Source organism: Grammomys surdaster, unplaced genomic scaffold (assembly GCF_004785775.1).
Source record: "Grammomys surdaster isolate TR1022 unplaced genomic scaffold, NIH_TR_1.0 328, whole genome shotgun sequence".
In the NCBI taxonomy this organism is placed as follows: domain Eukaryota; kingdom Metazoa; phylum Chordata; class Mammalia; order Rodentia; family Muridae; genus Grammomys; species Grammomys surdaster.
Genome location: NW_021604747.1, coordinates 2425513 through 2451289, shown reverse-complemented (window position 1 = coordinate 2451289; position 25777 = coordinate 2425513). Strand labels below are relative to the sequence as shown.

Below are 25777 nucleotides of genomic sequence, written 5' to 3'. Positions count from 1 at the left end.
AATAGATTGACTTTTCTTTGTGCTTTAGGTTTCATATTTTGAAATATATTTGGATAAGATAAGGGACCTGTTAGATGGTAAGTTAAGTTCTTGCTCTAATAATTTCAGTAGTACCTGTTGCTCTTGTAGTATTAGATGTTCTTAGTAGCAACTTAATAGCATATGTATACTTCTTTTTTTTTTTTTTTTAAAGTCAAGCAACATTTACTAAGAAATGATGGAAAGCTCCTTGTAGCTGGGAGGGAATGTGAGCCTGAGATGCCATCGTATAGGCACTTCTTATGTGACATGAGGCTTTAAATTGAGAGTTGTAGAGTTTAAACCCCCAAGTGTTAGTCCCAATTGTTAAATGCATTGTCCTTCCCTTAGGCCTAATGTTGTTCTTAACATGTGGGTGGTAGAAGTTTGAAATTTCTGGTTTTTTACATTAGTTTCTAGATTACTGTCCTAGTATGATTACAACACCTGGGTTTTTTTTTTTTTCATAGTAATGCACGTATATAAAATGTATATTTTTGAGTTCCTATTATTGAGCTTCTAAGGGAAACCTACCACTTATTAGTTATTTTATAACTGATATTAGAATCTAGATAATATTGCTAATACAGCTTTTCTTTTTCAGTTTCAAAGACTAACCTTTCAGTCCATGAAGACAAAAACCGTGTTCCCTATGTAAAGGTACTTAAAAGAATGATTACTGTAGAAAACCCTGTACAAGAGTTTTTAAAGAGTATTAAGAATTCTTTAAAATTACTCCACAGGGATGCACAGAGCGATTTGTGTGTAGTCCAGATGAAGTTATGGATACCATAGATGAAGGGAAATCCAACAGACACGTAGCAGTTACAAGTAAGTGGAGTATTTATTAGTATTGACCAGGGCGTGTCTATCTTACATCTTAATGCAGTCTATTCATTTTAAGATATTTCAGGTATAAAATAATGCTTTGGGGTAAATTATTAGTGAAGGAACTGTATTTATATTTGCTTACTAATTTCGTTGCAGATATGAATGAACATAGCTCTAGGAGTCACAGTATATTTCTTATTAATGTAAAGCAAGAGAATACACAAACGGAACAGAAACTCAGTGGAAAACTTTATCTGGTTGACTTAGCTGGCAGTGAAAAGGTAAATGCTCTTTTGAAATTCCAGTAGATGCTTAGGCATTTCTGTAAACTTTACCTTGAATTGAAACTTATATGCTACGTATTGTTGCATCTTGAGAACTTGTGGAATTGGATTCGGTAATCTGAGAATTCTGTTGTACCAGTGCTCAATGCTATATGATAGTTGAAGTCAATAACCTGTTCCCAAGTAACTGTCATTTAGTTATATTTGATTCCGTCAGTAGGGTATTTGGATTAAGATGTGTGTTCTTATTGACAACTTGTTAGCATATGCCATTATAATTTTATTCTCCATCTCTCTTGTATGTTACCTGTATTCATGTTAAGTTTCTCTGCGACATTCTGATTTGGTTGAACTGTTGTCCCTTGGTATCATGGAAATTGTTTTCAGGGCCTCTCTCCCACACCATCCCTCATAAATATACCAATATCCACAGATGCTCAGGTCACTTATAAAATGATGTAGTATTTTCATAGATCCTACACATATTCTTCTGTATGTAAATACTCTCTAGATGACTACTGATACCTAATGTAGTGAGAATATGTAAGTGGATGTTAAACTTTATTGTTTAGAAACAAACCAGATATGTTGAGTACAAATAAAGTTTGTTTTGGAATATTTCTCAGCCTTGTCTAGGTGAATCCATGGGTGTAGGAGGGTCAACTGTAGTCTATAAACATTAGAATGTTTAAATGTTTTAATGTAGACTTCTATGGCCATTATGCTATTTTGCTTCTCCTGATTGAGAATGCCCTACCTCGTCTTGTTTCCCACGTCTTACACACGGCTTATCTATCAATTAGCACCGCTACTCTTAATTCTAGAAGCCATTTAGTCAGTGTACTTGGTTTTCAAGTCATGGGTTAGCTTATGTAGTATTAGAACTGTCTTTTGTTTCTAGCTAATTATAACATCTGTTATGGTTTAGGTGATTTCCAGTTCCTTGTTTTATAATGTAGCAAAGAGATAACAATGATAATTACAGACTTACATGTAAATTTATTATTGGCAAAAAGACACTAGAAATAAAATTTAATATTTCTCTAATCATATTCTTGTCCAGTTAGTTCTCTGACCATGCTATTAGACAAATAGTGAGTGTTTAAGGATTCCTAGTCCCTAGTATTTAAGGATGCCTAGCTTTCCTCTTTGTAACTTTATACTGCTGTTTATTGGTGGCTATTTGGAAAGTTGAAAGAAAATTATCTTAAACTTGTAAGTTTGTTTCATTTTTGTGTAATCTTACTTATAGGTTAGTAAAACTGGAGCTGAAGGTGCTGTGCTGGATGAAGCTAAGAACATCAACAAGTCACTCTCTGCGCTTGGAAATGTCATCTCTGCTTTGGCAGAGGGCAGTGTGAGTATACAAGTCTGTTTCCTGTTTTATGGGTAGTAATTTATAGAGAGTATACATGTACACAGATGTAAAACTGAATGAGTGTGTGTGCTGTCTTCTGAGTTTAGTGTTTGTGTACATATCCTAGCCCCCATCTTGAAATCAAGTAGTTACGATAAATGAAACAAGCCAGGCCTGGGAAAGCACATCTGATCACAGCACTTGAGGCAGAAACAGGATGACCAAGAGTTACACAACACATATTATTATATAAAACGTCACTGGTTTTGTTGTTTTGTTTTTGTTTGTAGACCTATGTTCCTTATCGAGATAGTAAAATGACCAGAATTCTTCAAGATTCATTAGGTGGCAACTGTAGGACCACTATTGTCATTTGCTGCTCTCCGTCATCATACAATGAGTCTGAGACAAAGTCGACACTCCTCTTTGGTCAAAGGTTTGTTGTTGAAATACAGAGTCTAAAGACATTGCATTAAAGTTACTAATGTCAGATAGCTACTACTCAAATCCACAGAACTAGATTCTGTACTTTTGAATTAGGACATAGGTCATATAAGTTAGAGCTGTATTTTAGACTTAACAAACTTTAACTTTTTGTAGACATTAAAATTAATTGAGAAATTTAATTAATTTCCTTTTGATGAAAGTAAACATCTGAGTCAGATGATGAAGTAAAAACTTTTCAGATACATGAGCTTATGTGAAGCTCACTGATGCACTTGAGGTAACATACATGAAACAGCTACTGTAGGAAAATCAATGACAACCTTACTTAGACCTTCTGTGATAGGTAATGTAGGTCACTACCTTCCACCTTGCAAGTGAGCTGGGAGAATAATTATATTTTCTTAGTTTTGATTTTTTTTAATGTTACCAAAGATTTGAGTGCTGACTGAAATTTATTTGGGTTGCGAACAGATATCTTTAGTATTTGTTCTAAGAAAGAACTAGATAATCTTGGACAATTTGTTGCTTAGCTATATCATATATTAAATAGGGATATCAATTATAAATACTTTCAGTCAGGGGCTGGAGCGATGGCTCGGGTTTAAGAGCACTGATTGCTCTTCCAGAGGTCCTGAGTTCAGTTCCCAGCAACTACATGGTAGCTCACAGCCATCTGTAATAGGATCTGATGCCCTCTTCTGGTGTGTCTGAAGACAGCAACAGTGTACTTGTGTACATAAAATAAATAAACCTTTAAAAAAAAAAAACTCATATCCTTTCAGTCATATCCTTTTTTTTTTTTTTTTTGGTAATGATTACTCTTCTTTAATGATGTCATCTTTTCTGTAATTGCATCACTTAGGGCCAAAACAATTAAAAACACAGTCTGTGTCAACGTAGAGTTAACTGCAGAGCAGTGGAAAAAGAAGTATGAAAAAGAAAAGGAAAAAAATAAGACTCTACGAAACACCATTCAATGGCTGGAAAACGAGCTCAACCGATGGCGTAACGGTAACCACGTAAACATTGTCATCTAAACTTTCTGACTTAGGGCTTGTTTATATACTTGGCATTTTTTATATGAATGTTAAATGAAAATAAAGCCTGTTTTCAGTTTTTAAGCATGTAGAGGTCTTCAAATAAAGATCAAGATCTGTCATTAAATGTTTATGTTACCTCAAACACTAAGAGCGAGCTGTAGATGCTACAGTATAGTAAGGTGCCTACATTAGGAAGAAGTTGGTAACAGGTAAGCATGGATAGATTTCAAAGAAGGGGTAAGGTCAAGGAGAATTCCAGATATCCTGATCTCAGGGACAGAGCTTTCTGGTATAAGCCTGTAATCCTAGCACTTGGGAAGCAGAGTCCTAATGACTTTGTAAATTTGGCCCTGCCCGAACTTGTATCAAATTGTGTATGAGTACCTACACGCGTGCACACGCACACACACACACACACACACACACACACCCCTGTAATGCATATATGTGTAGATGAGAGTAGTAGCATGTACCTTTAATCCTAGCACTTGGAAGGCAGAGCCTGCTCTACTCTAAAAACCAGACAAAAACTCAGGATCAGAGGAGAAAGAAAAGTTGGTAAGAGCTGCTGACACTGTGTAAGGAGGAGAACAAAGAAGGATGGTGATGTGGGACTCATTACCCATCACCCCTTACGGAAACTAATTTCAGTAACAGGTGAAAATAGAGCCTGATATGGTTTAGTAATAAGCAAAGTTTCAATGTCTGAGATGGACACTTTTAGATTACTTGTGTCTCCCTATTTCTCAACCAAGATACAGAGAAAGAAGATAAGGAAATTAGTGTACCTTGGACCCCAAGGCTAGGCAGATACCCTCTGCTCCATACCTCAGCACATGCCTGCAGCCCATCAGTCCTGCCTCACTGCCAAGTGCGAACTTGCAGCCTCAGGCTTTTTTTTTTTTAGATTTATTTATGTATATGAGTACACTGTCATGTCTTCAGACACACCAGAAGAGGGCATCAGATCCATTACGGATGGTTGTGAGCCACCTTGTGGTTGCTGGGAATTGAACTCAAGACCTCTGGAAGAACAGTTAGTGCTCTTAACCACTGAGCCATCTCTCCAGCCCCACAGCTTCAGGCTTTAAGCCCACTAAATGGACCCTTGTCTCCAACATCAACAATCCTAGGATTTTCACAGCCCTCAGCAGCAGGCAGTCCTCAGTGGTGTACCACTACAGAAGCCCAGAGCTTCTATTCTGTCCGGCATCTCTGTATGGGTTTACTGTTGATGGGCTTTCCTGAACAAGTATAATCTGCAAAGACTAGGATAAGTATGTTGTTGACTTCAAACATATGATAAGGATCATTCAGGGAAACATGGCACCACAGAGATTAAGAGAAGTGCTGATGGTTGAAGCTAGAGAAACTGAGATGAGTGAACACCTGAGAATTGAGAGTAAAACTCCTACAGAGAAAAGCAGTCAAAGGAAATGAGAACAGTGACCAGAATGAGAAATTTACTGATACTGAAGTACCTTTTAAAGCTCAAACAAATGTGCTAAAAATGGCAGTGGGGAGCACCAACAACAGAAGGAATGTGTGGGGACCTGCAAAGGGAAAGAACGCCAGTTAGTTTTAGATACGCACATTCATAGTCACCATTTCATTGTCATTTTAGGGGAGACAGTGCCTATTGATGAGCAGTTTGACAAAGAGAAAGCTAATTTAGAAGCCTTCACAGCAGATAAAGATGCTGCTATTACCAATGATAAACCAGCTGCTGCAGTCGGAATGGCTGGTAGTTTTACAGATGCTGAAAGAAGAAAGTGTGAAGAGGAAATTGCTAAATTGTATAAACAACTTGATGACAAGGTAGAGTTCACATTACTTGTTTTAGAATACTGTTGATACCAGTATTTATTTTTTAATTTCAGTATTAAGGTTCCTTGTGATCTACATTTTCCTTTATTTCTGTTAGCTTTTAGAAAGCTAAGATAATTGCTGGATTTGGTAGAATATGCTCTAGTACTTAGGAGGTAGAGGCAGGACAGAAGTATAAGGCTAGCCCTGAGTATATAGTGATTTTGAAGATGGCTTTGGTGATTATAGAGAGTTGGAGAGTCATATTAGCAGTAAATATATAAGTGCTGACTTCAAGGGCGTGGAGAGATAGCTAAGTGGTGGGGTGCTTGCATTGCACGGGGCTTCGAACTCCATTACCAGCACCAGGGAAGAAAATGCAATTTCAGTTCTGTGTGGAAACAGTGTATGTAAAATGTGTTGACTGTTTTGGAGGAGTAACAATTCAGAATTGATGCTGGGAAGCAAGCCAGGTTATAGTCTGCTTTGTTAATTGGATACTTTAATATTTTTTAGGATGAAGAAATTAACCAGCAGAGCCAACTGGTAGAGAAATTGAAGACACAAATGTTGGATCAGGAGGAGGTGAGTTACGTGCTTCCAGAAAATATTTAGTGTTTATCATCTAAAGATAAAGGAATCTGTGGAGTTTGGATTTTGTAAATATTATACCTTTAAAGTCGTTGAGTGTTATGCATGCTTAATTAATTATCAGTATGCTATGAGATTAATCCTTGCATGTTTTGAAACAGACCAATTTCTTCTTTTAGATGCTTTTTGTTCATTTGGTTTTGATGTTTTAAGTTTCCTGACATATATATGGAAGAGAGACAGCTTTTACAAAACATTTATTTTTGCCAGGTGTAGTTGCATGTAATCTGTATAAAACTATAATCTCAGAATTAAGGATCCTGAGACAGGGGAATTTCAAGTTTGAGGCCAGCAATGACTACATAGTAAGATCCTTTCTCAGAAGCAGCATTTGGGAAATTCTGGACTATATGACTGCAAAGTTTTTAACTCTCTTTTACTTTACTTATTACACTATATATCTTATCTCCTCACTCCTAAATATTTTGTACAGATTTGAGGGAGACAGTGGCCTGGATTAATTACGACACTCTCCCTTAGAGAAGAAGATATTTACATATGGATGAGAGGGAGTTAAGAAAACTATATATATAATAGCTTTTATATCACTTACTTGTGTTTATGTATCTAAAGCAGGCCCTTTCCCACTAATAACTTAGATATATAAATATAAGATAAGTGTTTTCGTTAGGCTTTCTGTTGCTATGCTAAAATACGATGACCAAAAATAACTTGGGGAGGAGAGGGTTCATTTTGCCTTATAGCTTATAAGTTTATCACTTAGGAAAGCCAGGACAGGAACCAGAGTGGAAGCCATGGAGGAGTGTTCTTTACTGACTTCTCATGGCTTGCTCAACTGCTTTCTTACAGTGGCCAGGACCACCAGCCCAGAGGTGGTACTGATCCCTGTGGGACAGCCCCCACCCACATCAGTCATTTATCAAGAAAGTGCACCACAGGCCAGTCTGGTGGAGACATTTTCTCAGTTGATGTTCTCTCTTCCAAAATGAACCTAACTTGCATCAGATAGATATAAAATAAGCCAGCAGGCTAGATGGAGTGTCACGCTGTAATCCTAGCATGGGAGGCAGAGGCAGGTGGATTTCTGGGTTGAAGGACAGCCTGGTCTACAGAGCAAGTTCCAGGACAGCCAGGGCTACACAAAGATACCCTGTCTTCACCCTCACCCATCAAACAAAGAAAAAAATCCATTTGGGTGTACCTACCCATTTGGGTTTTAGTTAATTACAGATGCAGTCAGGTTGACAACCAAGCATAGCCATCACATTGAAAATTGTGTAATTTTCAGTGTGACTTTTTCTGGGAATGTGAATGTCACATGAATAAACATACTTCTACTCCTCCATGTTGCCTTCCTACTCCCAGTCTGTGCCACTTTTCATTTCATTTCTCCCACGCTCATCTTTTCCTATGATTTAGTTTGATTCTGTATTTTATTTCACCCAGTATAGTGGAGATAATTGAAAAATAGTCCCTATTTAGTATTTTTTGAGACCCTGAAGAAATAGAAAAGGCTGTAACCTCCAGCAGAATGAAATATCTATTATCAGAAAAATCAGTCTTAATCAGTTTTCTCCTTTTGGATTGTTGAGTGGTCTTGCTTTTTAGTTGGCCTAGAACTTGACATTGAGCCCAAGCTACCCAGCACAGCCAGCCTCCTGGTGTGTACCACTGTGCCTGGTGTCTTTTATTATTTACTTCAACTATAACAGTGTTCTTAGAGGCAGACTGTTTAGCCTTTGGGGTTTGACAACTTTTTTAATATTCTGTCCTGTGCACTGTAGGGCATTTGGCATTCATGATTCCTGTTTCTTAATAGCTATTACTATTACTAACATTCCAATATATTTCCAGCTATCTCTGCTGAAAAGTAACTGACCTGGATGGTCCTTTGTTTTCTCCAGTTTAAACTTAATAGGCTGACATGTTTCTCTGGGACAATCCTCCAAGACCACCCTTAGTTTCCTAAAACAAATCTAAGTTCTTTAAAGATGATCTACTTTGATTTCATGTATATATGTTAGTACTCACATGGATGCATATGTACCATGTGTGTGACTGGTACCCTCAGAAAACAGAAGTCATTTGATTTGCTGAAATTGGAGACAGTTTTGTTCTGGGTGCTTGGATTTGAATCCAGGTCTTCTGGAAGAGCAGCAAATGCTCTTGAGTGGTGAACTTGCTGAAGATTTAAAGTTTTTAAAGAACTGTTCTAATTAGATTTGGGGTATTTTGTCCATGATACTTACAAGGCCAGAATGCCTTTGGTTTTTTGTTTTCTTTTAATTTACATTACTAGAATCCTATAACTTGTCCATGAATGTCATACAGAAAGATCCCCCTTTTTATGGTACCAAGCACGCTGCTGTCTCTTTCTTGCAACTAAATCATGCCTGTGTTCCCCTTATTTTCCTGGGCTTCACTCTTAGTAGATTCTTCCTTTCTGTGTTGCACACAGTGTAGCCCAGTGCCTGCTCATAGCTGTTCAGCCTGTCTGTTACAGAGCAAAGGATCGGCACCTTTAGTAGTATGACTTTTCATGTCTGTTGTTTGCCTAAATCTTGAAGCAAATGAATGTTTTCTTGCAGGTTTGTTAAAATTCTGTTTTACTCTTTCACATAGCTTCTGGCATCAACCAGAAGGGATCAGGATAACATGCAAGCCGAACTGAATCGCCTCCAAGCAGAAAATGACGCTTCTAAAGAGGAAGTCAAAGAAGTTTTACAGGCCTTAGAGGAACTGGCTGTTAATTATGATCAGAAGTCTCAGGAAGTTGAAGACAAAACGAAGGAATATGAATTGCTTAGTGATGAATTGAATCAAAAATCTGTAAGATAAATTTTGTTTTCTTACTACTTAAGTATAAATAATGCTAAATGAAGTTAGTTGTTAAATAAGTCACTACTGTATAAGCCTAAGATATGGATGGACAGCATAGGTTCTTAAGACTCCCAGGTCTCACCTTCTCTTTATATACAAAGCCTAGGCGGTAGAGCAACAGCGTTATGTTTTAGTTCCTAAAAGTATATTGATATATAATTTAATTGTTAATTTAAATGACTTGGCTATCTCTAATGTTAGGAAAAATAATAATAGCTTGAACTAGAAGCTACTTCATAATTCATTATAGATTAAGAATCTCAAAACAAGAAATAAATGGCTTTGTAAGGACTGTAATGACTATGTTGAGTCTCATCTGTTCGGCTTTCATTCTGTCAGGCAACTTTAGCAAGTATTGATGCTGAGCTTCAGAAGCTGAAGGAAATGACCAACCACCAGAAGAAACGAGCAGCTGAAATGATGGCGTCATTATTAAAAGACCTCGCAGAAATAGGAATTGCTGTGGGAAATAACGATGTGAAGGTAACACAGTCACTGAGTACTGTGTCTAAGTCTTTTGTATACAGCTCATACTCTGCACACTACTTTGTTGTGGGTGTGTGCTATTGTGCAGGTGCAGCTGCGCGTGTTTTCAGGTCCACACCTGTCCACTTTGGGTTTTGTAATGGGGGATTAGTTAATCCACTTTGGCTCTTGGCTAAACCAGCCCAAGACCTCTGGGTTCATGAGTGAAAGACACACACGCACATGCACCAGCTAATTTTGATATACCTTGACCAGCTCAATGACTGGGTACACATTCTTCTCCAGTATTCCTGGCTTAACACTTTTTTTTTTTTTTTGAGACAGGGTTTCCCTGTGTAGCCCTGGCTGCCCTGGAACTCACTCTGTAGACCAGGCTGGCCTCGAACTCAGAGATCTACCTGCCTCTGTCTCCCAAGTGCTGGGACTAAAGGCATCGACCACCACTGCCTGGCCGGGCTTAACAGCTTCTAAATCTATCTTTTTATCTTTGTTGCCATTACCTTCTGGGCAGCCCCCTTTCCCTTTCCACCTACATTGCTGGATGATTTTTCTGCTGCAGCTCTTAAATCTGTTCTCCTCTGAGTCGTGGTGACTCTCCTCTGCCCCCCCCATTCCTTGCCCTTGCAATCTCAAAGTCCCACCTCCATCTCCCTGCCCAGCCCTTGGCTATATGGCTATTCTTTATTACCAATAAAGCTAGCTGGGGCCAGAGACCCTCTTGTATGGAAGTGTGGCTTTGGGGAGCCAAATTAAGACAAAGCATTGGAAGCAATTCCCAACATGATTTACTTTCTTGGCATCTTCCCTTGTTTTTTGAAACAGCGTCTCCCAGTGGGGCCTGGTGCTTTCCTCCACCTGCCTCCGAAGCATTGAGAACATAGGCATGTGCCCACTACACCTGACTGCTGACTTTAACTTATTTCATGTTTTTCTCTCAGCAACCAGAGGGAACTGGTATGATAGATGAAGAGTTTACTGTTGCAAGGCTCTACATTAGCAAAATGAAATCAGAAGTAAAAACCATGGTGAAACGCTGCAAACAGCTAGAAAGCACCCAGACTGAGAGCAACAAAAAAATGGAAGAAAACGAGAAGGAGTTAGCAGCATGCCAGCTTCGTATCTCCCAAGTATGTGCTTCAGATGGCTTTTCATTTTGCTAAAATGTCATGTATAAATTTTTTTTATTATAAGGGTTTTCAGAACATGGGCTTCTGTGTATTTTCAGTAATAAAAGCCCTAGGTGTAGCTGCAGTATAACATCTTGCATGATGTAACATGTGCACATGAAGTATGGATGTGCAGAACTGCAGGGACTAATGGAGGTTCTGTCTTTGCTGAGTAATGAAAGGCGATCACTACACTAAGTGTTCAAGGATTGGCAATAGCAGCATTTCAGGTTACAGGTTCTGTAAACTGTATAAATAATGGTCTAATCTTTCACATTTTAACTGCAAGTATGTGTGAGATAGTTCCCCGCCTCATATTAATATTTTTTCCCCTGAAAGCATGAAGCAAAAATCAAGTCACTGACTGAATACCTTCAAAATGTAGAACAAAAGAAGAGACAGCTGGAGGAATCTGTTGATTCCCTTGGTGAGGAACTAGTCCAACTTCGAGCACAAGGTATTGGCTTCCGATTGTTATGTCTGTATTCTTTCTTACTTTAATATAATTGTTGTACACATACTCAAACTAAAGAAAATATTAAGAATGTAGAAAATTTGAAATAGTAGATTATCCACCTCAGTGTGACTTTGAAATATTTTTTAAAATTAAGAAGTGGTAGAGCCAGGCAGTGGTGGTGCACGCCTTTAATCCCAGCACTTGGGAGGCAGAGGCAGGCGGATTTCTGAGTTCGAGGCCAGCCTGGTCTACAGAGTGAGTTCCTATACAGAAAAACCCTTTCTCCAAAAAACAAAAACAAACAAAAAAAGAAGTGGTAGCGGATACATGGAGTAAGCCCCTAGCTTCCAGACACACATACACATAGGTGAACACTCTTCCACGTGAACATGCATGGTCCAAACATACACGTTACAAAAAAGAAAAATTGTATTAAATATAAGGGGCAATTCAAGGTACTTCCCACAAAGTTCGTGTGTGTGTGTGTGTGTGTGTGTGTGTGTGTGTGTGTGTGTGTGTGTGTAAATCCTAACATACAACACTTAGAAACTGTTTTGTTTCCCTTTTGTGATATAAGTACATTAAATATCCTAGGTTACTGAGCTTGGAAGGTTTTGCCAAGTTCTTAAAAACCTGTCTGCCCTCTGGTTTATCTCAGGGATCTTAAGTCACTTTAACCCTCTTGTTTTGTTTTGTTTTTCTTTCTTCTTCTTTTTTTTTTTTTAATCTTTTACTTTCATGTACAACACAGAGAAAGTCCATGAAATGGAAAAAGAGCACTTGAACAAGGTTCAGACTGCAAATGAAGTCAAGGCAAGTTTGATGTCTAGTGCATGCTGATGTTTTGAATCCATTATTAGTAATCTTAATCTAACTTTGATCTTTTCCCTTCCAAACAAATTTCAGCAAGCTGTTGAACAGCAGATCCAGAGTCACAGAGAAACCCACCAAAAACAAATCAGTAGTTTGCGAGATGAAGTTGAGGCAAAGGAAAAGCTAATCACTGATCTCCAGGAGTAAGTACTGTGCTTTTCTTTGTGTTGGTAGAGCTAATTCAGAGAGATGGGCTCTTCAGAGAGAAGGTACTGATGGACAAGCATCCTCATAGAAGCCTGCTGTGTTCAGTGAAATGAGATTTTTTTCTTCTCTTCCCATGTTTTCTGTCTTTGCATATATAGAGAGTATAAATTGGAGAAATCTGTGATTGTTTGAGTTAAAAAAAAAAAACTAAAGAAAGAGAAAATAAAGTGATGACAAATTTTGGGAGATGGAGATAAATGTGTGGTGAATGGAATGATCAATGACTCGGTGATCGTATGAGAAATTCTGAATGACTGAGGGTAGCCATGCCCTTTCTTTTCCTCTCCTTATGAGATCAGAGTAATGAGATCTGACCAATTGGCAGAAGAGATTGAGTTTGTCAGAGTTCAAGCCCAGTATAGCACACACACACTTAAAATTCTAGGCTGAGGCAGGAAGATGTCAAGCTCCTAATCAGGAATATGTAGTAACATCCTATTTTAAAAGTTAAATTTGATGATGACATTCAAACAACTTTTGAGGTTGAGCTTGTATTCCGTTCTTTTGTTAGCCAAAACCAAAAGATGGTGTTGGAGCAGGAGCGGCTAAGGGTGGAGCATGAGAGGCTGAAGGCTACAGACCAAGAGAAGACCAGGAAGCTGCATGAGCTCACGTGAGTGTCACTCGGGCTAAAGCTTATAGTTACAAGGCTGTAGGTACTTTCCATGGGCTTGGCTGTCTTCTTTCTGCCTTTCTTTGATTTGTGACATGTGCTTATTTTTGAGTGAAAGCAACACTGTAGTCCTGCTTCTCAGACTGTCTGCTGGTTTTTTTTGTTTGTTTTTTTGTTTTGGTTTGTTTTGGTTTGATTTGGTTTTCCGAGACAGGGTTTCTCTGTGTAGCCCTGGCTGTCCTGGAACTCACTCTGTAGACCTGGCCTCGAACTCAGAAATCCGCCTGTCTCTGCCTCCCAAGTGCTGGGATTAAATGCGTGCGCCACCACCGTCCGGCGCCTGCTGTTTTCTTGATGTCGATAATACTTCAGAATCTATCATAAAGACCATCTTAAAATCTGATAATAATCTAGAAAATTGTAGAATATACTTCTAATACTACATTTTGTCAAATGAGGTTTTTCATAAAACCATGTTTTGGTGTTTTTAAAATAAAGTTGTGGTTGTTGGGTTTTGTTTTGTTTTTTTCCTCCTCTCTCTCAGTGTGTATGAATGGCCTGCCCAGATTTATTCATGTTTACAGTCTGCATGCCTGGTACCCAGAGGTCAGAAATAGGTGGTAGATCCCCTGGAACTGGAGCCACAGACTGTGTTGAGTCAGCACGTGGGTGCTGGGAATCAAACTGGAGTGCAAGTAAACTACAGCAGTTAGGATGGTTACACCAGGAGACCGGTTCAGAGTGTTACACAAATTCTAGGAGCTAGAGATGTGCCAGCTCTGCAGTGAGGGATGCGGTGAGGAGTAGAGAACTCTGCTGAATTTCAGCTGTAGTTTTGTATCCCGTAAAATACTTTAGTCTCAGGCAAATTTTATTATCAACAACTTCCACTTAGTATCTTTTTGGATAAATAGCAGTTTACTCTGTGTACCATATTTTAAACTAAAAGTCGTCCTTATATGAACCCTGGCACATACTGTTTGATCCTTTCCATTTCTCTGTGAACTCTGTTTCTCCCTAATAAGCTAGATAATGAAAAAGAGCTGGAGATACAAACATACAGTTTTCTTTGAAAGGTACTGCATGAGGAAACTGTTGTTTAAATACAAGCATATTTCTATTGGAATTTAATAAACTTTGATTAAATTTTTGCTAAATGAAATTGGAATTTAAAGTTGAAAGCATGTAACTGTTGCTTCACTTTAGGGTTATGCAAGACAGACGAGAGCAAGCACGGCAAGACCTGAAGGGCTTGGAGGAGACGGTGGTAAGAAAATATGGAAACAGGACGGGGGAGTGTGTTTTGGATTTTTCTGCCTTAAGTATTGTGCTTGTAAAACTGATCTCTTCATTCTTAATTCAAGGCTAAAGAACTTCAGACTTTACACAACCTGCGCAAGCTCTTTGTTCAGGACTTGGCTACCAGAGTGAAAAAGGTGATCTCATAGTGCCCAGGGCTCTTGTACAAATGGTGCTTGCTGTGTGTGGTGCTTTAAGAATGTGTATGTGGTCATGCCCATGTGAGTCTGTGATGTCCATGTTTATGTGGAGGAAGTGTGGGTCCTCTGGTCTTTACACTTCTCACTGCTTTGTCTCTGTCCTCTCAGAGCGCCGAGGTGGACTCTGATGACACTGGCGGCAGTGCTGCACAGAAGCAGAAAATCTCCTTCCTTGAAAACAATCTCGAACAGCTCACCAAAGTGCACAAACAGGTAATGGAGTGTTGTGTGGCAACAGTGCAAACTACAAATGGGGGAGTAGGAAGCATTTGCCCTTCCAGGGCCCCGGGCTGTTGGCAGTGTACCACTCCCTTGTTTCAGTAAGCAGTTATATGGAGACCAGGGACTTTCAGGGAAGTTAACATGTTTTACTTTGTACTTTAGCGATCCTGACTTTCCCAAGTGCTGTAATTACAGGTGTGAACTACTGTGCCCAAGTCGGGCACAGTAATGTTTATATCAACATGTTGTTATTATTAAACAAATCCTATGAAAAGCATGAAATAGTCGTATTTCCTCCATAGGAGTTCAAGGTGGAAATTTCTTAATTTATTGGATAGGCTACCTTTTGTAGTTAATGTAGTCTTTTTTTTTTTTAATTCCTCTTTTCCCCCTGTAATCAGAAATACATAATGTAATATAGTGAGCAGTTCATATTTTGTACAGGAACATGTATATTTTGCTATCTTTTAAAAATGTAACTCTATTATGCAAACTGTGCTTTCACCAGTGTAATGTTAAGGACTTGGCAGCTTTTTTAGTATGTTTACTTGGGTTTTTCGTTTGCCTAAAGAGCAATCTGGAGACTTAGCTCAGTAGAATGTTCACCTTGGATGCACAAAACCCTGGGTTCAGTACCTAGTACCTCCATAAAGACTGGACATGGTAATGACTACCTGTAATCCTAACTGGGACATAGAGACAGTCAGGAGGATCAAGATCATCTTCACTACATGTAGGATATATGAAACTCTGTCTCACAAATATATCTAAAGGTAAAGAGACAATTGCTTTACCAGCCGTGCTGTATTACTGAAGAAAGTATTATCTACTGGCACTGTTCTCTGCTTCATTGTCTACCTAGGTACAGAGGGATTAAAGGCCAGTCAGCTGGATAAAAAATAATCCAATGGACAGGCCTAGGATGTTAGCTCTGTTGGTAGAGTTCTTGCCTACCATTCAGAACTCCCTGGCTTCTGTCGTCAACGTCACAGAAACCTAGTGTGGTGACAGCACCTCTACTCCCAGCACTCAAGGGATAGAGGCAGGATTAGGACTTTAAGGTCATCTGCTAAAGAGTGAGTTTGAGACTATTCTAGGCTACTGTCTCTAAACAAATGCTTTGTGAGATGTTATGTCTGTATATGTGTGTATTTTTACATGGTGCTATTTTAAATGGAAAAAGCTCAACAGAAAAATGTATTTTAACTTGTTAAATTGCAGTTATGAAATACTTATTTTCTTAAAACATCTTATTTAAAGCTATCCATATTTTCTCTATCTGCCTTTAGTTGGTACGTGATAATGCAGATCTTCGCTGTGAACTTCCTAAGTTAGAGAAACGGCTTAGAGCTACTGCAGAGAGAGTGAAAGCTTTGGAATCAGCCCTGAAAGAAGCCAAAGAAAATGCATCTCGAGACCGCAAGCGCTACCAACAAGAAGTAGACCGGATAAAGGAAGCAGTCAGGTCAAAGAATATGGCCAGGAGGGGGCACTCTGCACAGATTGGTGAGTAGAACATGCCTAGGTAGCTTGTGATCCTTCAGCTTGAAAACATTGTCTCCTTTATCAAGCTTTATGTGCTGTTTCCTGCCTTTATTTTCTCAATTCCTGAAAAGTGATACTGTTGGGAAAGACACTTGACAGGTAACTAAATACCTAGGTAGGTAAAGGCCAGGAGACACTATCCAGGGAAACACCACTGAAGCACAAGAGAAGTCCCTGAAAGGAGAGATGGTAGCAGCAACTAGTCTCTGGGGTTTCAGAACAGTCATTGGCACAGAAAAGGGATTATGTGAGCATGTAGGAGAAAGCACTTGCTGTGCACACCTGGTGGCTCCAGTTTGATCCCTATATCCCACAGTGGAGAGAGAACTGACTCAGAAAAGTACCTATCTGTGAGTTCTAGCCCAGCCTTGTCCATGTAGAGGGTGCTAAGACAACCAGGACTACATAGAGAGACCTTACTTCAAAATTTTAACAAATAGCAAATATTTTGAAAGCTTATTAGAGGCAAGAAATTATATTGTTTCTGGAGAATGGGAGATAACCAAGAAAGAGGTATCAAGAAACAAAAACACAAAAAATTAACACACTAAAACACTCGGGAAGGGTTAGTGACTAGAGACCTAAGTAAGGAATCGTTGTGGTCACTGTTACACCTTATTCTGACTCTGTCTTCTGTCTCACAGCAAAACCTATCCGTCCTGGACAGCATCCAGCAGCCTCTCCAACTCACCCAGGTGCAGTTCGTGGAGGAAGCTCATTTGTTCAGAACAACCAGCCAGTGGGGCTTCGAGGTGGCGGAGGCAAGCAGGTGTAAACATTGACACATTGCAGGTGTGGTTCCGTGCCTGGCTTTTGAGTTACAACTGTATGTGGAAATACTGAGCTACTTAGCTTAGGATTCAAGTTTCAGAGTAGGATCAGGATTTTTTTTTTTTAATATGTGTGGTTTTATAAACGAAATTTGGCATGATTTCTTGTAGTCTTTTTCATGCTACAGATAATCTATTTTTTAGTTTTGTGTTATTAATTTTAAAATTCACATTGGATCATTTATAATAATTCTTTGTATCCACCACAATGGGTATGCCCTGGTTTATAATATTCCCTTTATTAGAAACATAATAAAGCACATTAATTTTGATCTAATTTTGCTTCTATAAATGACATTTGAAATATGAAGTATCTTATGTGTTCCCTCATCCTTTAGATTATTATGAAAAGATCCCAAAACTGGGGTTCTACCATGTGAACGTTTTTAAGGATCTTACAGTTGCTTTCTAGAAAGACAGACTAAAATTGCATCTTAATAAAAATTAGCATTTGGTTGTATCCTTGCCAGCATTGATTATTAGTAGTTTATAAGCTTCTAATTTGATAGGTCCAAAATAGTATCCCATGGGTATCCTAATGCAGGTGACTTCATACGCATACACACCTCCATTTACCTTTCCTTTTTAAACAGTTACCCATTTTCATTCATGTATTGGGAGTTGATTTTTCTCTTTTTAAATTTTATGTGTGAATATTTTGCTGCATATATTCTGTGTACCACATACACACTGTGCCTCTGTGGGCCAGAAGAGAGTGTTGAATCCTTTAGGACTGGAGTTATAGACGGAAGTGAACTGCCGTGTTGGTGCTAGAAATTAAACCCCTGTCCTCTGGAAGAGGACCCAGTACTCTTAAATGCTGGAGTTTTTTTTCTCCATTTTTTGGGGGTGCGTGTGTGCACGCGAGCATGAGTGTGAAAATTAGAGGGCACTTTGAGAGGGTATTCTCCTTCCATGATGTGGGCCCTGGAGTCAAATGCAGGCTTGTCATTTGTTTCTGGCAGGGAGATAACGAATGTCATTTGAGGGCATGCTTTATATACTGCTATAACTTCACATTTAAAAGTTCTGAAAATAACATACCACACCTGTTCCCCATGTAGTACTTGATAGCTTTCTTTTTAATTTAATAATACACCCAACACTTTGTCCTGTATCACATTCATTAGTAAATGGCTGTCTGATAGTTTATGACACATTCCAGAAGTCTGACTTTTCACTACAGAAGTCTCACAGAAATGCTGAAAATTTTAAATACTAAATAATTATGAGATGGTTAGCTCTTATTGCTTCTGAGAAATCCTAAGGTTGGTTTATTTTAATTTTGCTTGGGTTTGATACTTTGTATAGTGCTGTTTTGAGTAGAAATTAAACCAACAATCTGGAGAGGTTAAAAATGTAATATTTTATTTGCTCTGTCTAGTGTAAGATTTAAGTATGAGAGATAAAGAGCGTGGGATTGAAGTTCTGAGTGTCAGTTTGGCTTTGCTGTGTTCATGAACTTGAACAAAACAGCTTATTAAAGTCTGTTCTTTCTGGGCTGGAGAGATGGTTCCATTTGCCAAGTGAGCCAGTGCGGCTACAGAAGCCTGAGAACCTGAGTTTGGCTTGGCATACATGTAGAAGTTAGACAAGGAAGAGGGCATCTAGAAACCCAGCTTGGGGAAGGGGCCGTCCCTGGAACTCAGAGAGTTCTGAGTTCAGTAAGATACCCTGTGTCAAATGGTGAAGCAGATGACTGTTCCCTGGCCTCTGTACATATACACACAGCACACACACATAAAAACTTAACTTATTCTCCTCTGAGTTCTTTTAGAATTCACTATAAAAATAAGTTACACATTTATGAAAAGTAGCTTTTTTGTGCACCTGTAGTAATGATCACGTCTAACATTAATATGTGTAATATCTGATATCCAAATTTGGATCTTCCTCTTGCGCCTCTGGGGTGCTATGGCTTTGTACCTTCTAGTCAAGGCTCAAACCACTGAGCTGTGCCCCTTAGTTCTTCTCTTATTTCTTGTTAATATCCAGTGTATCTAATTTTTCCAAACCAGAGCATGATCTAGGACTTTGTATTTTTAAGTTTCTTTTAATCTAGAACAAATCTCTACCCTTTTAGTGACAGTGACCTACCAAAGACACCCAGTATCACAAATGTATGCTACCTCCTTCTGGATGTGTTTAATTATGTGTGTAGCTACCATATTCCTTTACTCAATGTAGACTGAATGATTTAGTATATATTTTGGGGTTTTTTTGTTTTATTTTTGTGGGGTTTTCTTTTTTCTGTTTTTGAGTCAGATCTCATTGTATACCTTGGCTTGCCTAGAGCTTGCTAGGTAAACTTGAACTCAACAGAGATTCACCTGCCTCTGCTTCTTGGGTGCTGGGATTAAAGTTGTATGTCATCATGCCCATAGTGTAAGCATTTTTGCTTGAGCTATATTCTAGTGACACAGGAGACAGATTAGTTGATGTTTCTACACTGAAAGACAGACACCAGACACACCACACACTCCATATCCTGTCTCTGCCCATGTTGGACTGATAGCTGACTTCAAGCTTCAAGTTGTTGAGAATTACTTAAGTTAGAATAGCATCACATACCACCAGGCTTTCACTACACAGAAGAGAAGCTGCTCCTTCTGCCTTCCTAGAGGAGAGAGTTTTAGAGCTCAGAAGTTGGTATCTTCAGATGCTTTCATGTTAAAATCCATATGTAAACCTTGAACTCATACTTCATTCGCATAGAGTAGAGCATGGCCTCTTAAATACATCATCACCTATGTAGTGATGATGTTTAGCACACAGGAGCGTTAGCTCAGCTGAGTGAAAAGTGTATTTATGAAGAGTAATTGTTTGTTACACTGTTGTATCAAAGGATAGTCGATTTTTATTTAGTTTTTAAACTTATTTTTATTACTTTTTAAAATCGTATATATGTGTCGTGCCCACTGAGCCCAGGGACGACATCCCGTCTAGAACTGAATTACAGGCTGCAGTGCACCTCCCAGTGCGTGCTGGGATCTGAACTGAGATCCTCTGCAAGAGCAGCACTCGTGTGACATGCGTGCTCATCATCCCTTGCACCTTTTATCTTCTTAGATCAGTGTGTCTTACACTGTGATCGGTGGCTGGTGAGCTGTTAAGAAGTTAACTACCCTGAAGATACTTTTTTAAATTACTTTTTAAGTATTGAGAAAAACATGGATTTATTTAGGACAGTGGTGATAGTTATTAATGTTTAATGCCTTTTGTTTCCAGTTTTACATAGCCTCTCTTCTCTCACGTGGCTTTTTTGCTAAGTCCAACTTAAAAATAGTTGTGTGTGTTCTAGGGTATGTCTGTAAACCAACAAGTACCACAGTGTATTTGTGGAGGTCATAGGTCAACACTGGGTATCAATCCATGCTTTGCATCTTGTTTGAGACAGGGTCTCACCTTCACATTCCAGTCTAACTATCCCTGCAGCTTCCAGACATTGTCTTGTTGTCAGTTCCCATCTTACAGGTGTAAGGGCACAGGGATCACAGGCATGCACTCCTCTACTTGCTTCCGTAGGTTCTGGGGATCCGTCTCCCAGTTCTTCCTTAGTTTACCTAAGCCACATTTATTTGCTCCTAACTGCTGCTAAGTAGTGGTCCTTGACTTAAGAACGTCATGGTTACTGTTTAAAGATTGACAAGCCTTCTTTTCCCTCACTACTTCTTCATGCTTCTTGTGACCCCCTCCCCTTAAACTTCAACTCATGGTCAGCCTCTTGCTTCATACTTCCAAATGCTAGGGTAACAAGTTTGAGCCACCATGCCCAGCTCTATTTTGTCATTAAACAAAACAATTCATACGTATGGCTTTATTAACTGGGGATGAAAAAAATGATGGGCTGACGTGTAAACATTGTCCTGCTCATAAAGAGTTCGAGTTAGAAGACAGAGAAGTCAAAGAACTCAGGAGCTAGAGAGATGTGCATTAGTTTCTTGCAGAGGACCTGAGGTTGCTTCCCATTATCCACATAATGACTTACAATCATCCATAACTCCAGTTCCAAGGAATCCTTCTTCTGTACTACATGGACACCAGGCGATCATGTGGTGCACATATGTCATGCAGGCAAGACAGTTTTGCACATAAAATCTAATTAAAATGTATATTTTAAAGAAATTAAATCATTCCTATTTCATTCATCATTATCTCAAACATGAGTTTTATAAAAACTAAAATTTTCTCTGCTTTCTCCTATTTCAGGTGTTGAAAAGTAATTGAAGTTTGAAGAGGACATAAAATCAGTCTTTCAATAACTAACCTCTATCCCTTGGGATTGTAGAAATTTAATTTTTTAATGTGTAAATTATTCCTAGCCTGTACAGCTGTCTCCTACCCACTCTTGTAAACTCTGCTGCTTCCCAACACTAGAGTGCAATGTTGATGTCCTAGAGGGGAAATGACAGTTTACAACTGCCGCCCTATTTATTACACAGTTTTCCTTCGTGTCTTCACTGTGCCGAGTAACTGTGTTACAGGACTGTGCTCCTTGAATTGCCTTTTCTGTGTATATGTAATCTTGGTTTACATTACCTATCTGCTATTGCTTTTCATTTTCCCTCTCCTACTAAAATGTCTTTTTTTTTTAAAGGAAATATGGAACATTTAGATTAAATGTCTTAAATTTTACCACTTATAACACTACTCGCCACAAAATATATCATGTCAGTTAGTACTGTATTTTAAAAACCCCTCGAGCAGGTTGTGGTGGCACACATCTTTAATCCCAGGCAGAGGCAGATGGATGTCTGTTAGTCAGTTCAAGTTCAGCCTGGTCTATATAGTGAGTTCCAGGACAGCCAGGGTTATATAGGGAGACCCTGTCTCAAAAATCAAAAAATAAACAATTAACTTAAAAATAAATAAAAATCCCTTGAAATAAAATTGGGGTTTATGTTGCTGGTATAGTCTCTGAAGCTTGCCTCTGAAAACGTTGAGCTTTGAGACCTCTGACTAATTAGCCAGGAGTTCAAGACTAAACAGGCCCTATTAGCTCTTGAGATGTCTGTTGCATATTACTTTGAATACAAATATCTTACATATTATAAATGAATCTCATGTTAAGGATGAGTTTAGAAATGACTATATCTCTTCTTTCTATTTCTGTACTTAACATAGCTTAATGGGACAGTGGTGCCCTACTTTATTCTGTTACATCTGCCTGCTAAAGTAAGAATTGAACAGAAGCTAATGTCATCTTCAATATTAGGAAATAAGTGGATTAAGACATTATAGAATTAAATAATTTTCAAATGTTAAATAATCGTATTGACTGATAAATTTATATAGCCTTTAAAAAAATGAGAAAAATTGTGAACAGGACAGATAAACTATAAATTTAAAACTACATGGTTAATTTTGTTCTGAAATCTTGAAGGTGGTTTTCATCTAAGTCATATACTATAATTTAGTTAGAAATAGTAAATTGTTTGCAGGTCGCTAATAATGCTCAGAAAAAAAAATATTGTTGGCCATAGTGAATAATTTTTAAATTAGAACTAAGTGTGTACCTATTTTTGGCACTTATTTTTCAAATAATTAAACTCAATCAAGTATATTTTAAGGATCTATAAAAGTAACAGGGAAAGATTTCAACATCTGCTTCCTCAGTGCTGGGGCTAACTGCAGCCAGCCCTGTTAGCAGAAATCCACAGGAAATGGAGTGTCTGAGGTTATTTGATAAGTAGAGAAGCTTTGGAAGTTCTGTGTTAGAATCTGGCTGGCAGAATCTTTGGAAAAGTTTTATATACAGATATTTGTATTATTAAATTTGGAGCCATAGTCAGAAGACTCAGATCATAATTGGCTTATTTTTCTATTTCCTTAACTATTGTAATTTCCACTTTTATAATAATTTTGATTTGAAAAATAAATTTATTTATTTTTTTAACAGTCAAAATCTTTGCTGTTGTAGTCTGCAGCCTTTAATGATTGTGTTGCTTTTGTAATTGAAAGAACACTCCACAAATTGAAGAGAGAACTTGATGCAGCAAGGTATAAGTCGTGGTTAGTGACGGCTCCTGTGCTTCTCGCTGTCTCTGTGAGAGGCATCTGGCTGCATCCATAAGGACATTGTTTCCAAATGAAAATTTGCTTCTTTGGCAGTTTTCATAATGGAAAAAAATTCTCTTTTGTCTAAGTATAGTAGTTTTAAGATGTATCATGGGTATTGGTGCTTGTATAACACACAATGAATTGTAATTAGCATGTTGTTAAGAAAACACATTGTTAGTTTTTAATCTTAAATGTTTCTTTTCTATTTATAATTTTAAACTTTCATAAAGTATACTAAGAATTTCATAAATTTCTTTTCAGTGAACTGAACTGCTCTTTTTTGCTATGATAGGTCATTAAATATAGCATTCACGCAAAATGGACATTTTTAATCATCTAGAATATTGAAAATATTTTAATTTGCAGTGTCTTTTTTGTGACTGGATATATTAATGTTCCTCTGAGTGGTATTGGTAATTGGTTCAGAAGAGAAACTCAATGAAATAAGAATAGTATTTATTCATGGTGATCAATTAAATTATTTGCCTAATTTAAGGAAACTAACTACTATGCATAACTGAATTTATTTGCAACTCTCAGTTTGATTTGAGGTAACAGAAGAGAGTCTAAGTCTACCTGTGGAATATGTTGGTTTATTTTCAGTGTTTAGGGTTACATTTAAACATAATTGGTTTGGGAAAATGACATATAATTTTAAGTTAACCTGCATGCTGTAAATGTGTTTAAATAAAGGAAAATCTTTTTGAAATGTAATGACACATTTGAACCTTACTTTATGAAGTATTAGCTTGATTTTATATAACTGAATGGCCTGGCCTGCCCTGACTGAATGGTGGGGGGGGAAGAGGGTATTGTATCCCTCTACTCATCTGTGTATGTTTTAGCAACAAGTGACTGCTTCTCAAATCAAATGGGATTGGCTTTTTTGTATTTTGGCTTGAATCTCTTAGAATTGTTATAGAAAGTTTTAACCATATATCAGAATAGAATAAGTGACCTTTAAGTACTAGTCCCTTGGTTTTTAACAACTACTAGTTCACCATTTTATCTGTAATCCGAATTGTACATTGTATTTTAAAGATATTTTCATGATGATGTTAATGTCTACTTTTTACAGATAAAAATACCCTAAAGCATACAGCAAAGGCAGGCATGGTGTGGCATGCCTTTAATGTCAGACCCTGGAAGCAGAAGGAAGAGAGCTTTGGGTTCAAGGCCAGCCTGGGCCTTGTCTTATGCCTTGTCTTAAAAAGAACATTGACACACCAGATACCATTATCACACCAAAATGGAAATAATTTTTTAACCAGATATTTTAGTTTTATAAGAAGCTTGTTTGTCTCAAGGTCCAGTTAAGGGCCACATATTGCAGAGTCCTCTTCTATCCCCTGTTTTTTCCCTTGAAATTGTTTTATGAGGAAAGCAGATAGCCTGCCATAGTTTCCCAGGTGCTGCTGGTTACATCTTGGATGTTTTACATTGCTCTGCTGTTTGTCTTTTCTGTTCATTTGTTTAGGTCCACTGGGATTTAGGTATTTTGTTTCACTAGAGGGGAGACTGGCCTCACCAGTAGTACTACCAGTGTTAACATGTGGTACCTGATACCTTACAGTCTCTTATGGGTTATCAGGCACTTAATGCCATAGATGTTCAGTGGGAGTTACTAAATGTCAGGACTCTGATTCTGTCGTCCCTTTTGTTAGCTTCAGTAGATAACTTGCCGTTTCTGTCTGGTTACCTGAGGGTTAGTTTGCATAAGAAAGATGGAGTAGATACACGATTCTGTGTTTCAGAACATCATTGCTTCTCTTCATCTTCATTGATGGCCAGTTGTTGTTTACTGTTCCCTCTGTGTGTGTGTGTGTGTGTGTGTGTGCATACACACACACACACACACACACACACACACACACACTCACACTCGTTACCAGACCTATTGAGGCAGGGCCTCTCATTGAACACAAAGCTCACCACTTCAGCTAGGCTGATATTCCAGCCAACAAGCTCCCATCTCCCCAGTTGTCAACTTTTTTACCAACTGAGCCATCTTCCCAACCCTGGTTTTGTGTTTTAGGTTTATGAGTTTTCAGGTTAGTTCCTTTGCTGAGGAAATTTCAAGGTAAACAAAATTTTCTAAATAAAATCACAGCTAGTCCACGTAAAGGGTAGGATGGTAAAGGACTTCATCAAATGAAAATGTATGTGCAGGTGTGTATACTTACAGGAGGCAAATAAGGATAGCGAGTAGATACTATTTTAATATCTAAGTGATAGGAGGAGCTAGAGAACATGGTCATTTCCTGCTAGGTAGTTGATGCAAGAGAACTCTTTCAGGGATTTTAATGCTTCTGAAACGATGGTCATAAGTAATGACAAATCTTCAATTATTAGTCATTAGAGGCCACAGCTCTAATTCTCAGTCTCGGGCAGTTATAGAGGTGTCATCAATATAAATTTGCATTATCCTTTGAGAGCTAAATTTCTTTCAGTTTTGGCTACAGAAACTTTAATTTTGTATTCAGATATTGATGGTGGAAAGAAATGTACAAAAAGCAGTATCTGGGAGATAGCTCAGCTGGTAGT

The 25777-nt window shown here is 38.2% G+C and overlaps 1 protein-coding gene across 1 annotated transcript in view; it reads left to right on the top strand.

Annotated features, from left to right (window-relative positions):
• Kif5b (kinesin family member 5B) overlaps positions 1-21953 on the top strand; it is a 36588-nt gene extending 14635 nt beyond the window's left edge. Inside the window, exons 5-26 of the mRNA XM_028778195.1 lie at positions 29-77; positions 623-678; positions 762-849; positions 1006-1130; positions 2386-2490; positions 2781-2926; positions 3800-3948; positions 5602-5795; positions 6300-6368; positions 9018-9224; positions 9615-9758; positions 10700-10888; positions 11267-11384; positions 12136-12197; positions 12291-12400; positions 12976-13077; positions 14284-14344; positions 14442-14513; positions 14685-14789; positions 16088-16304; positions 16988-17135; positions 21383-21953. Coding sequence (XP_028634028.1) covers positions 29-77; positions 623-678; positions 762-849; positions 1006-1130; positions 2386-2490; positions 2781-2926; positions 3800-3948; positions 5602-5795; positions 6300-6368; positions 9018-9224; positions 9615-9758; positions 10700-10888; positions 11267-11384; positions 12136-12197; positions 12291-12400; positions 12976-13077; positions 14284-14344; positions 14442-14513; positions 14685-14789; positions 16088-16304; positions 16988-17118 — 2499 coding nt within the window. The 3' untranslated portion in view covers positions 17119-17135; positions 21383-21953. The remainder of the gene's footprint in view (positions 1-28; positions 78-622; positions 679-761; positions 850-1005; positions 1131-2385; positions 2491-2780; positions 2927-3799; positions 3949-5601; positions 5796-6299; positions 6369-9017; positions 9225-9614; positions 9759-10699; positions 10889-11266; positions 11385-12135; positions 12198-12290; positions 12401-12975; positions 13078-14283; positions 14345-14441; positions 14514-14684; positions 14790-16087; positions 16305-16987; positions 17136-21382) is intronic.
• The last annotated feature ends 3824 nt before the right edge of the window (positions 21954-25777 follow it).